General features: G+C 42.1%; 1 protein-coding gene across 1 annotated transcript; it reads left to right on the top strand.

The window, feature by feature from the left end:
• The first annotated feature begins 1,906 nt into the window (after window positions 1-1,906).
• On the top strand, window positions 1,907-12,752 carry rnf151 (ring finger protein 151). The gene is made up of 4 exons (XM_039776070.1): window positions 1,907-2,065; window positions 3,183-3,328; window positions 3,467-3,563; window positions 11,447-12,752. The coding sequence occupies exons 1-4, from the start codon at window positions 2,036-2,038 to the stop codon at window positions 11,921-11,923; spliced, it is 750 nt and encodes a 249-aa protein (XP_039632004.1). The 5' UTR covers window positions 1,907-2,035; the 3' UTR covers window positions 11,924-12,752.
• The last annotated feature ends 910 nt before the right edge of the window (window positions 12,753-13,662 follow it).

Genomic DNA, 13,662 nt, shown 5'->3' with positions numbered 1-13,662 from the left:
GAATCTGTAAAGTAGACAGATATGAAAGGTGCAAGATTAATAGAAAATGAGCTGTGTATTTCATGTGTACTATACCTATAGGAAGAAATTTATATGAATAATCAGATTTGAATGTCACTACATGATAGATAGATAGATAGATAGATATGAAAGGCACTATATAATAGATATATAGATAGATAGATAGATGTGAAAGGCACTATATAATAGATAGATAGATAGATATGAAAGGCACTATATAATAGATATATAGATAGATAGATAGATATGAAAGGCACTATATAACAGATAGATAGATAGATATCCACCTATCATATGGTGCTTTTTGAATCTATGGCCACCCATATAGTATTGCATATTACCTTTAAATAGTGCTATTCATATATATTATATAGCACCTTTCATCTATCTATCTATCTATTAATTATATAGTGCCTTTAATCAATCAATTTATCTATTATATAGTGCCTTTTATATCTATCTATTATAAAGCGCCTTTTGGATAGCTAAGAAAGATGTTATATAGTGTGTATATAGATAAGAAATTATCTGGAAAGAATATAGATAAGAAAGGTGTAAGATTCATAGCAAATATGCTATACAATTTGTATCTACAAGGCAACAAACTATATGATAGATATATAAAAACACAGAAATGAATGACTATATATGACAGATAAATGTTTTTAAAATAAAATTTAATAGATCAAATTATATGAGCAAAAACAACTTTCAATATATTAAATTAAAATACACCAAAACTGATTTATAAAAAACATTTACAATATGTTTTTTTTGCATCTTAAACTATACAAAATATTTAACAAATAGTTTAATAAATTCAAAAACACATCTTTACCCCACCTTCTCCACACAGATTTTGAAACAACAGTTCCATTAATTCAAGTTCCAGAAATCCAAAACAAATGTTTAGTAAACCAAACTGGTGTCTGTCTTTACTATTAAATGAAGGCTCCTCCTGCTACACTCATATCCGCATGTTATCCATTTTTAAACAATTACTTATAACTTGATTTTCAATTCCCTTTCACCAATAACACACAGAATCCCTGTTCGATATGAACACAGTAAGAAAGGTACATTACTAGACAGCCTGAGATAGATTGAAAAAGCACTTTATGATAGATAGATAGATAGATAGATAGATAGATAGATAGATAGATAGATAGAGTGAAAGGCACTATATAATAGATAGATAGATAGATAGATAGATAGATGTGAAAGGCACTATATAATAGATAGATAGATAGATATGAAAGGCACTATATAAAAGATAGATAGATAGATAGATGTGAAAGGCACTATAAGATAGATAGATAGATAGATAGATAGATAGATAGATAGATAGATAGATAGATAGATAGATGTGAAAGGCACTATATAATAGATAGATAGATAGATAGATAGATAGATAGATAGATAGATAGGAAAGGCACTATATAAAAGATAGATAGATAGATAGATAGATAGATAGATAGATAGATTGAATTCCCAAAATGCGGCGTTTCCTGATGACGGCCCGGTGTCCGCTCTAAACGTATTTACGGTGGCACCGCTGACTGTTTGTCAGGTTTGTTGTGTGACTAAACTGTCATGAAGCTGCCGGTAGTGTGACATGTCGAAGGTCGCCTACACAGACAGACACCTAAAAGTTGCGCGGTGTGCCAGACGAGCACTGGCCGTGGCGGGACCCCAGACGCCATATCCCCGTCCCAGCCACTCAAAGCCTCACCGCCACTTCGTGAAGTTCCCCCTCGAGCGTACGTGAGGCGCTGGACGAACCGCACACCCCCACGCCAAAGCTGCCTTTGTTACGCTCGAGAAAAGCCCCGGAGTTAAAAGAGAGGGTCGTGTTTTGTTATGTCACGTGGCGGAGTTCCAGAACAGAATGCTCACGTGCTCGGCTGGGGACGTGCTAGAACAGCGGAACAGGGGCTGGGGACATGCTGGGGGTGACTGAGCACAAGCCGGCAGCGCAGTGGGGGTGAATGAGTGCAGACTGGAAACGGCAAGGATGGCTGAGGCCAGACTGGTAACTAACGGGGTGAGTGAGCACAGAGTGACTATACTGGGGGGTCGATTTAATTCTGACAGGTATTAATAAAAGGATGGTTGAGCTCAAACTGGCAATATACTGGGCATGTCTTAACACAGCCAGGTATAGTACTGGAATTGTAATGTGGTAGGGGGAACCGAACACAGACTGGTATCATACTGGGAGTGCATGACCACAGGCTGGTATTGAACAGAAAATGGAAGTGCACTGGAGTGATGTTGACTGGTAAAGTTAGAACTGCTTACCATCAGTTGGTAATATACTGGGCCTGGCTGAGGGGAGATGGGTAGTATACTGGTGGTGACTGAGCATTTAATGGTGACACAGACAGGGGTGAATGAGCAAAGACTGGTAATGCACTGCTGGTGACTTTGCTCTTACTGGTAGCATAGTAACGATGGCAGATCACACACTGGTAACGCAATGCAATAGATTGAGAACAGACTGGTGGTATACTGGACTAGATGACTGCCAACCAGTAGCTTAGCCTAGGAGACAGCACACCAAATGCCAGTATATGAAGATGTGTGACGGGGCACTCTGTGGTACAAACACAAAGTGAGAGGGTAGAGACTTGTGCTTAACTGGGAGGACTGTGTACATACTGGTAAGAGAATAAAGATGTCTGACCTCGAAAACGCTGCACGGGATTCTGTTTCTCGGCTGTCTTAAGAATGCCTGGGAAGATCTGGGATCTATAGCTGGGGACAGGGAAGTCTCGACTGAACCCGCTTGTCCTGCTGGCATCATGCCCCTCACCCTGGAAAAGCGGGTTCAGAAAATGAGATGAGGAGGCTGAACTCTAATTGACATTGGTAGAGATAATTGAACACAAACTGGTATTAATGTTGATGGAGAAAACTGAGCAGAAACTGGGAATGTGTTGAGGCTGGCTGAGCACAGACTGGCACTGAACACAGCTTTTCTAATATGCTTGTGTGGTTGAACAAGGGCTGGCTGGTACTAGAATGTCCATAAATGAGCACAGCGTGGACACGGAGAGGACCAGACAAAGCCTGTCCTCGTTTCTCCACATTTCCATCGCTGTAAAGCTCACCTTTGCAGTCAAACAATAACACAAGGTGCCCTTCCTTTCTCACCGCAGAGTGGCGGCTATGATCTGGAGCAATTTGTGGAGGTGCCCGACCCCGACCTGATCTGCACAATATGCCATGGAGTAATGAGGTGCCCAGTACGAATCGTGTGCAAGCACATTTTCTGCAAGAGATGCATTCTGCAGTGGCTGAGAAGGTAAGCCTGGGATCCAAATCAGGCTGGCATGAGCTGCTGAGAGCCGATGTTTGTGGTTCTGTCTACCAAGTCCTGCAGTTTTGCTGTGCCAGGATGGCACATTGGTTGCTCTTCATGATAACCTTTTGCTCTCCATAGGCATGAGAGCTGCCCCTACTGCAGAAAGCCTGTCCACAAGGAGATGCTGCTTGTGATGTATCGGCTGTGCAGGTCCATCAGTCGGCTTCAGATCAAGGTGAGTGATGTGGAAAAAAAGAGGACGGTCATTTACACTCAAGTGGGCAGATTCTTAGGACCACTAGATTAATACTCGGTAGGGCCTCATGTTGCTCTCAAAACAACACCAGTCCTTCGTGGCTTAAGCTCAGAGGTGAATCACATACTCGAGGACATCAGTGGACATTTAGGGGAAGTGGATTAAAAAACTGGAGCCAAGAGCTGTGGGCAGGGGTGTACGGCAGAACTTTGGACGCTATACACGAGCAGTCTCTGTGGGTCCCTTCCTCTCTAATGGCGCTTTTCCACTGCATAGTACGGCACGACACGGTTCAGTTCAGCTCACTTTTTTGGGGGGTTTTCCACTGGGAACAGTACCTGGTCTTTTTTTTAAGGCGCTTTTCCACTGCATAGTACGGCACAGCACGCTTCAGTACAGCTCACCTTGGTTCGGCTCAGTTCGGCGCGGTTTGCGTTTCGACTGCAGTTTAGTACCGCTTTAGAGTGGGCGGGATTATTCACGTGTCGTTAGAGTTGCGCCGCCTCTACTGCCGTGACACATGGAACTTTTACAACAACACGCAGACAACGACAACACTTTAGCTCGACGACGCGCAAGGGTAAGCATCTAAAAAAAGCACATCACTAGCTAACTTTTATCACTGTTGCAAAGCATAAAATGAACTTAACTGCCAGTGTAACATTAAAATGCTGATTCTGTATATTACAGATCTTCCACATTTTGCAAAAAAGTCGCCGCAACAGACCATCTGTTTGGACATTTAACCGTGCTTCAGAGTGGTGGGATGTGATTGTTCCCGGTTTTACAAACACTCAGTGGCTGGAGAACTCTCGAATGTCTGAAGAAACATTCATCCACTTATGCAACAAACTGCGTCCAGCGATGGAGAGACGGGACACCAACTTCCGCGTGTGTGTACCTTTAAAGAAAAGACTAGCCAGTGACGCAGTAATGACGATTTTCTCCGGCCAATCAGTGACCAGCAGAGTTTACACGTCACGTTTTGGTAACGGTTCGGCGCGCTTGGAACCTCGGCTGAGGTGGTACTAAAAAAAGGACCAGGTACTGTTCCCAGTGGAAAAACCCCCAAAAGTGAGCTGAACTGAACCGTGTCGTGCCGTACTATGCAGTGGAAAAGCGCCATTAGTACCATGAAAAACGGACTTGCTTACAGCTTCCCACAGTCTGACCGCACACGGTGTCCATTTGTCCTAGTATGTCTTCTTGTCATATTGCTTGCATGGCAGCTCTAGTGTGCTTAATCTGCAGGCTATGTGTCTGCTGTACCACAAAATCAGGTTTTTACAAGATAGATTTGCACAGAACACAGTGACATGTTAAACTTATACCTACACTGGGCCACTGAAGGACGTGGAACTCATTGCCATGTAGCGGTCCGGTGCCGCTAAGATTCACACCGTCGAGAAGACGGTGATTTATTTTTTTTATGGTGGAGATTCGTAGGGACGCACCCAGCCTTGGCCCGACCCGCACGCACTCACAAACAGAGACAAAACCAAAGCAAAGTAATCAGACAGCAATTAATAATCAGACAGCAATTAAAGAATGTCATGAAAACAAAGTCAATAAATGAAAACGACGATACCACCCCTGTTCTTCTTACGGCGACTATGCATTAAATACACAAAGCACAAACATAACACACAGAGTAAGGTCCATGAAAAACGCCGACGGATGAGATGTAATGATGGGAATACAGTGATCCCTCGCTATATCGCGCTTCGACTTTCGCGGCTTTACTCCATCGCGGATTTTAAATGTAAGCATATCTAAATATATATCACGGATTTTTCGCTGGTTCGCAGATTTCTGCAGACAATGGGTCTTTTAATCTATGGTACACGCTTCCTCTGTTGGTTTGCTCAGTTGATTTCATACAAGGGACGCTATTGGCGGATGGCTTAGAAGCTACCCAATCAGAGCACGTATTACATATTAACTAAAACTCCTCAATGATATACGATGCGCTTCCCCAAGCGGATTGTTTGCTTTTCTCGGTCTTTCTCTGATATTCTCTGCGCTTGACGGAGGGGGTGTGAGAAGAGGGGCTGTTTGCCTAGAAGATATGGACGCTCCTCTAAGAAATGCTGCTTTATCGCGGTGGCCCAAAAGCACGTATTGATTTTATGATTGTTTGCTTTAATCACGTGTGCTCTCTCTCTGACGTTCTCTGCTCCTGACGGAGGGGCTGTTTGCACAGAGGCTGTTTGTTTAGAAGATACGGAGGCTACTCTAAAAAATGCTAAAAGATTACCTTCACATTGCTCCCTTCTTTGCGGCTGCTTTATTGCGGTGCTCATACTTAAAAGCCCAACAGCACGTATTGATTTTTTGATTGTTTGTTTTTCTGTCACGCTCTCTCTATCTCTCTGACATTCTCTGCTCCTGATGGCGCTCGTTTGAAGAGAAGAAGATCTATTTGCATTCTTTTAATTGTGAGAAAGAACTGTCATCTCTGTCTTGTCATGTAGCACAGTTTAAACTTTTGACTAAAGGGTGTTATTTCATGTCTAGGGGGCTCTAATAATGTTAACAGTGTGGGAGAGTTTATAAGGGCTTAAAATATATAAAAATAACCATACAAACATATGGTTTCTACTTCGCGGATTTTCACCTATCGCAGGGGTTCTGGAACGCAACCCCCGCGATCGAGGAGGGATTACTGTAGATAGTCCAGAGATGTGCACGTTGAATACCATACATACCATACCATTTTTATTTGTTGAGCGCTTAAAAACACAGCATTACAACTGACCGAAGCGCTGTACAGTTAAAAAGAAGCAAGACTAAAAACAAAATATTAAACACAAACATTAAGAGAGAAATTAAAACAGAGATACTAAAATCAGGCCAGAGGACCCAATAAAATAGGGAAATAGGAAGAAACAAGTGGAAATGAGACAGGATAAGAAGTAAAAGCCAATGTGAAGAAGTGTGTTTATAGGCGTGATTTAAATGAGGCGACTGAGGTGGCTTTTCTAACCACTAAAGACAGGGAGTTCCAGAGCCTGGGTGCACAGACGTGGCTTTTTCGCCCTTTCACCACGAGCTTTAAAACGTGCCTTGGGAACGGTTAGGAGCAACTGATCTGCGGATCTAAGAACGCGAAGAGGATTGTGAGGATGGAGCAAGACACTCAAATATGCGGGGGCTAGACCGTTTAGTGCCTTATAGGTCAAGAGGAGTATCTTAAAATCGATTCTGAATCTAACCGGCCGCCAGTGTAGGGTTTTTAAAATTGGTGTAATGTGTTGGCTTCTGCTGCTTCCAGTTAGAAGCCTTGCAGCCGCATTTTGAGCCAGTTGGAGTCTAGAAAGAGTGGCCTTACTGATACCATATATGCAGGAATTTGAGTAGTCGAGCCGGGATGTAATGAATGCATGGATTACTGATTCCAGGAGGTGGTTAGACAGAAGAGGCTTGAGTTTGGCGATTCGCCTGAGATGGAAAAAGCAGGATTTCACTGTGCTGTTGACTTGAGCATCCATTTTCAGGGCCGTATCCATTTTGATTCCAAGATTGAAGACAGAAGAAGTTACCGGAATGGGAAGAGAGTCGAGGCCAAGGGGTGAAGTCTGTTTGCAGTCGGGACTAAAAACAATGACCTCAGTTGTTGAATCGTTCAGGTGAAGAAAGTTTACAGCCAGCCAGTCCTTAATGTCAGATAGGCAGTCGAGGAGAGGTTTGGTGGAGTCAGTTGGCTTGAGGGAGAAATAAATTTGGCAGTCGTCAGCATATAGGTGACTGGGAATGTAAAGATAGTCCTACCGGGAGATCCTGAAGATGATGGTGAAGACAGGTGGACGGGTTCAGGAGCGCTCCTTTCTTCGCAGGGTGGCCATGAATCTGCTTACAGTCCCCATGTTCACAGGCAGACGGCAGACAATCCAGACCCCAACCACGAAACGATCGAGGACAAAACGAATAAGTACAGGTCACCCAACAGAAGGCAGACAGACAGGAACCCGCGTTTCTTTTGGTCATCGGCCCCCTTTTTAAAAGCCGCGCTGACCTCCTCTGACACCCAAAAGGCCCTGCAACCTCAGCAGAAGACCAATCAGAGCCACTGCAGGGACTGCTGGGAGTTGCAGTTTCAAATTGTAGTAGCACCGCTATTGCCACATTCATGAAATAAGTTTCAGATGACGATTTCTTTGTAACACGGTGTGTTGGCATGCTAGAAGTGGGCACTAGAAGACGGGTAAATTGTGGCCATGGAGGGCTGCACATTGTCAGCAAGATACAGAGTCCAGATCTAATTATGCAATGTTCATTACGCTATAACTTAAGTTTATTACATAGAGAATTCACAAAAAGTATTTTTGTTGCCGATAGATGGCAGCACCTGCACACTGCATTCCAAAATGGCGGGGAGACGGTTGTCAGTCGAACAGCAATTCTTTTGTCTTGTATTGTTTTCCTGCATTTCATTAAACGCTGCATAATTAGATCTAGACCACCCTATACTTAGATAGGCCATGGCATTCAAACAGTGATTGTGTGCCAAGAAGGCATTCCCCACACCATTACAGCAGGACCACCCGCCAGGGCTATTGACACAAGACGGGTTGGGTGCATGGATTCATGCCGTTGACCCTACCATCTGTGAGCCTCAGCCGAAATCGAGATTCGTCAGACCACGCTATGTTCTTCCAGTCTTCAGCTGGCCAGTTTTGGTGACACGGTGCCCACTGCTGCCTCAGCTGTCTGTGCTTGGCTGGCAGGAGTGAAACGTCACGTGGTCTTCTGCTGTTGTAGCCCATCTGGCTCAAGATTCGACATGTTAGACATTCTGAGATGCCTTTCTGTCGTCTTCGACCAGTCTGGCCATTCTCGTCTGAAATCTCTCATCAACAAGGCATTTCCATCCACAGGCCTGCTGCTTGCTGAATGTTTTTCAAACCATTCTAAATAAACTCCCAAGACTGTTCTGCATGAAAATTCCAGGAGATCAGCAGTTATAGAAATACCTAAATCAGCCTGCCTGGCACCAACAATCATGCCACAGTCTAAATCAGGGCAGGGCAGGGCAGTGTCGGTCCTGGAGGGCCACCGTGGCTGCAGGTTTTTGTTCCAACCCAATTGCTTAATTAGAAACCAATCCTTGCCAATCTCAGACCTTATTTAATTTTATGGCTTTTTAGTCTGCAATGTTAGCTTCTTATATCATTGATTTTTTTTTCCCTTTCCAATTAAATCATCCAAATGATTTGAAGCCTAAAACGTATCATGTCACATTTTTAACTTTAATTAAACCAAATAGTGCAGGATAAATCCACACAGGTGTAAATGGAAGCAGGACTGCATCTTATTGCCAATAAAGAGCCATTAAAGCACTGAATGTAGCCATTTAAGACTGAAATAAGCAATTAAGGGTGGGGAAACTTAACAAGCGAGACCACTAAAATGAAGCATCAAAATGTCACTTGAGCAATTAGAGCTTCATTAGCAAGAATTGACTTCTCTTTAAGAAATGGGGTTGGAACAAAAACCTGCAGCCCTCCAGGAGCGACGTTGCCTACCCCTGGTTTAAATCACTGAATCATGTGAACATGAACTGAAGCTCTTGACCTGCATGTGTAGGATTGTACGTGTTGTGCTGCTGCCATTAGATTGGCCGATTAGATAATTGCACGGATAGTCACAGGTACAGGGGTTCAGTGGAGTAGCTAGTGGGGGGCAAGGGGGGACATCTGTCCATGGGCGCAGCATCCAGGGGGTGCCAAATTGATGTTACGAAATTTTACAATGAGATGTTTTCCATTCTTAAATGCACTAAAAAGTAAATAAAAAACATTTGCATACTCAGTCCATCACTCCATGGAGATCTTTTTCCTGTTTTTTGTCTCTTTCTGATTTTGCTTTATTGTACAGTATAGGGAACGTATTTCCAAATCTGAGAGTTGGTCTTCAGATTTTACTGACTGTTGCAACCTCCATCGCCAGTTGTGAAAGATCTTTCAGTAAATTAAAACTTATCTTGTCCTACCTGAGATCATCCATGGCACAGGAAAGATTGTCAGCCTTGGCTTTGCTGAGTGTGGAGCGGGCGGTGACCGACAGCAGACATTTTGATGAGCGAATCGATAAATCTGCAGCAGCAAAGGCTAGGAAAATTAAAAGTTAATAATTACATTTAAAGTATTATACATAATACAACTATTTTTTTTTACTTTATACTACCTTCATTTTCAGATTATTATAGTATTATATCCAATGTAATGTTTAAGTTTTTGCAATGTTATATTTGAATAATATTTTAGAATAATTATATTTTCAAACTACCATTGTTGTCTTAACTATTTTACTTTGTTCTATCTTTATAAATTTAGCAAAACCCTGAAAATATACGCATAAATGTGCTTTAAAAAATTAAAATATTTAAAAATTTAAAACTATTTAAAATAAAAAATGAAATTTTTTTTCTTATAATACTAGAGAAAAGTCAAACAAAATGACACCTTTTATTGGCTAACTGAAAAGATTACAATATGCAAGCTTTCGAGGCAACTCAGGCCCCTTCTTCAGGCAAAGATGTAATCAACCCTAACCCTAACCCTAACCCATTACATCTTTGCCTGAAGAAGGGGCCTGAGTTGCCTCGAAAGCTTGCATATTGTAATCTTTTCAGTTAACCAATAAAAGGGGTCATTTTGCTTGACTTTACTCTACATTCATAATGGCTAACACGATACAATACATACATTTTTTTAAATTTCCCCATTGCATTTTGGCAAACAGGAGGGGGCGCGAAATCTTCAGTTGTCCCAGGATGCTGAAAACCCCAGCTACGCCTCTGCAGGGGTTCCTAATATTTTGCTCCTGTGAGTGCAGATGTGAATGGTACACAATGGACAAGAAGATCAGGGACCGGCCATGAATGTTCATCTATCTCTAGGGACTGAAAGATCAGGGGCTGGGCGCCAGAGATTAGGGGCTTAAGTCCCCGAGTCCCACCACAGTCCCCACACTTAAGGTTTCCTTGTTCTGCATGAGCCCCTGATCTTTCAGTCCTAGAGATACACGAACAGTCATGGCCAGTCCCTGAACTTCTTGTCCATTGTGTACCATTCACATTCCCATTATACAATAAATCAGTTCCTTTTCAAGTTCTCATGTATGTATTGGTTTTCAACCAATATTAACAGCTAGATGGGGAACTTCAGTTCCATTTCTTCTTTCACAGGGTAATACTAATGCTGATTTTTTGCTAATATTGGTCATTTTGTATTAATAGATATTTTTCAATTGCTAATTATCAGGTACTTCTCTGTTAGGTGAACTTTCAAAAAATGTTTTCTGAAAATTGAATAATTAGTCACAGACCCTCCACCAATAACACTCACCAGAAGATGCCATCTTAACATCAGTTTCACTGCAGTCTGATTTGTATGAAAGCCATTGAGCCACCACTGTGCTCCGTTGTTAACTCCATTGTAAAGCGCTGTTAAAATGTATTTATTGAATTCAACTAGAAAATGGAATTGTACTGTTATCATTAATACATTTAAATATGACTCATTGTTACAAAACTATTTAATCAAAAATTTAATAACTGACTCCTTGATGAAGTATATAAAAAATATGAAATTCCCAACATTCATCTCCGTTAACTTGGTCGCCAAACGTACTTGAATGTTACGCCTTGCATATATTACATAACTTGTTGAATGTTGTTTCTTGTATTTTTTATTTCACAGTTAATTTATTAAAATGATATTCATCATGCCTTGTTGCTATTGCCATGTCAATGTGCCCAAGTGGGATCCTTGATGCGATGGGCTCCACTACCAGTACGAATGTGTGGAAGTGCAAGCAGGCTGACTTTTAAAAATGTATTTTTGTTCCTCCACCCACAGTGTAAGAATCACATCCATGGCTGTCTGGCCACATTTCCCCTGGCAGAGCAGTGCAAACACCTGACCTCCTGTGGCTTTGAAGTGACTGGCTGTACCAACGAGGGCTGTGAAGTTGAGGTCTTGAGAAAAGACCTGCCAACACACGTCCAAAGCTGCGAGTTCAGGAGGAGGCCGTGCAGCATGGGCTGTGGAGAGATTCTAACCCACCAAACCCTGGCCCAGCACAACTGCTACCGGGCATTAAAGCGCGAGTTTGATGCCCAGCAGAGGACCCACAAGGCCATTGCAGCAAAGCTGAAGAAGAAGATGGAAAAGATGCAGACAACCATGTTGCAAATGAAGAGGCAGATCAGCCTCATCTGCGAGAGCTTGGAGGTAATGGACCAGCAGGAGGATGAAGAAGAGGAGGAAGATGAAAACACAGAGAGCAGTGGGCACAGCAGCAGTAGTAGTGGAGAAACTGCTGGAATGGCCTGACCTGCACCCTGGACATACAATCTTGAGCATTTGTGTGGTGTTGATTATTCTGATGGGACATGACAGCTTATAGAGCAAGTTTTATTTGACCTTTTTGTACCCCTGAACACACTTCATCCCTGAAAACAAATTACCTGCTCACTTACTGTTTGAATAAAACCAGCGTTTTGTGCCCATGTTGTGATGTGGGCTTATCGCTTCTCAAGAAAACATTAGTGTGCATTCACTTAAAAACACGTATATCCACTAGAGGAAGCACGAACAATAAAGCAAAAAGCAAGCAGCTGTGCAACTTCATTGGGCTGGTAATGGATGGTCACTCGGCTCCATTTATCAGCTCTGCAACCAATGACTGGCACGTTCGCCAAAATAAAAAAAAAAAAAAAAAAAGCCAACTTTGTATGATGAAATAGGAGTTGAGATTCCAACTTCCGACCTTTGTGTAACATCCTTTCAATTGCAGCCATAAAATGGGATCTGTGCACAGCAGGAATTATGGGTAAATGGCCATGTGAAGCACACAATGGCATACTCACTGTTCTCATTGTATTTATAAGGCCTTTCTTTCACAGAAAGAACTCTCAAAAGAGATATCACCCTGTCACAAATGTTGACAGATTACCAGAACGCTGCTTCTCTTTTCATGGGAACAAAACCTCAGAATTGTATCCATTTTTGGAATTTGTTTGGTTTCTTTTCCGCCTGTGAAAGCCATAGGTAAATTCACCAGAACCCAGTCATGTCATCAGATTCAAAGTATCATATTTAAAAATAAAAATACTCCACCAACACACTTTTAAACTTCTAAATCAGGCATCTCAACAACAACATTTATATAGCACATTTTCATACAAACAGTAGCTCAAAGTGCTTTACATAATAAAGAATAGAAAGATAAGAGACACAATAAGAAAACAAAATACGTCAACATTAACATAGAATAAGAGTAAGGTCCAATGGCCAGGGGGACAGAAAAAACAACACAAAACAAAAAAAACAAGACGGCTGGAGAAATAAAATCTGTAGGGATTCCAGACCAAGAGACCACCCAGTCCCCTCTGATCTCAAACACCAGTCTGGGGCTACAGGTTTTCATTCTAACCCCTTTAATTAGTGACCTGTTTTTGCTGCTAACTAACTTCTTTTGAATTAGTTTTGACTCGCTCTTGAAGATTCAGACCCTTTGTTTCTTTTTCCTTAAGCAGCCAAACAATAATGAGATATAAAATAAACCAAAACATGACCAGCACATTGTGTCCATCATACAAAATCTGAAAATAAGGAAAGATGAAGGTCTCGGGAATGCTGATCTGCTCTGATCCCCAAAACATTTTAACAGTGCTCTTAGAAAAGAAAATAGATAGATATCTATCTATCTCAGACATGTCTGCTATTGCACAATGAGAGTAGCAACAAGCCACAGAATTAAAGAACGGATTTAATGAACAAGACTCGGTGTCTAATTAACCAACTGGTTGGAGTGAAATTAGTTGGAGTTTGAGGACCTGACATGTTGGTCTTCTGTTAGCTCACTCACTTCACATTTCATTTCTGTTTAAGGAAAGAAATCTGCGGTGGGCTGGTACCCTGCCCGGGATTTGTTCCCTGCCTTGTACCCTGTGCTGGCTGACCAGCAGACCCCCCGTGACCCTATAGTTAGGATATAGCAGGTTGGATAATGGATGGGTGGAAAGAAATGAAGCAATTCAAAAGGAACGATGAAGTAACTCCAGGGAATA

The sequence above is a fragment of the Polypterus senegalus genome, chromosome 13 (assembly GCF_016835505.1).
Source record: "Polypterus senegalus isolate Bchr_013 chromosome 13, ASM1683550v1, whole genome shotgun sequence".
Taxonomy (NCBI): Eukaryota; Metazoa; Chordata; class Cladistia; order Polypteriformes; family Polypteridae; genus Polypterus; species Polypterus senegalus.
Note: the sequence above shows the minus strand (reverse complement) of the source record. Positions and strands in the feature narration are given on the sequence as shown.

Coding starts and splice junctions, on each gene's coding strand:
- rnf151 (XM_039776070.1), top strand. CDS start 2,036: ATGGCTGAGGCCAGACTGGTAACTAACGGG. Junction 2,066..3,182: donor CCAGACTGGTAACTAACGGG/GTGAGTGAGCAC, acceptor TTCTCACCGCAG/AGTGGCGGCTATGATCTGGA. Junction 3,329..3,466: donor ATTCTGCAGTGGCTGAGAAG/GTAAGCCTGGGA, acceptor TGCTCTCCATAG/GCATGAGAGCTGCCCCTACT.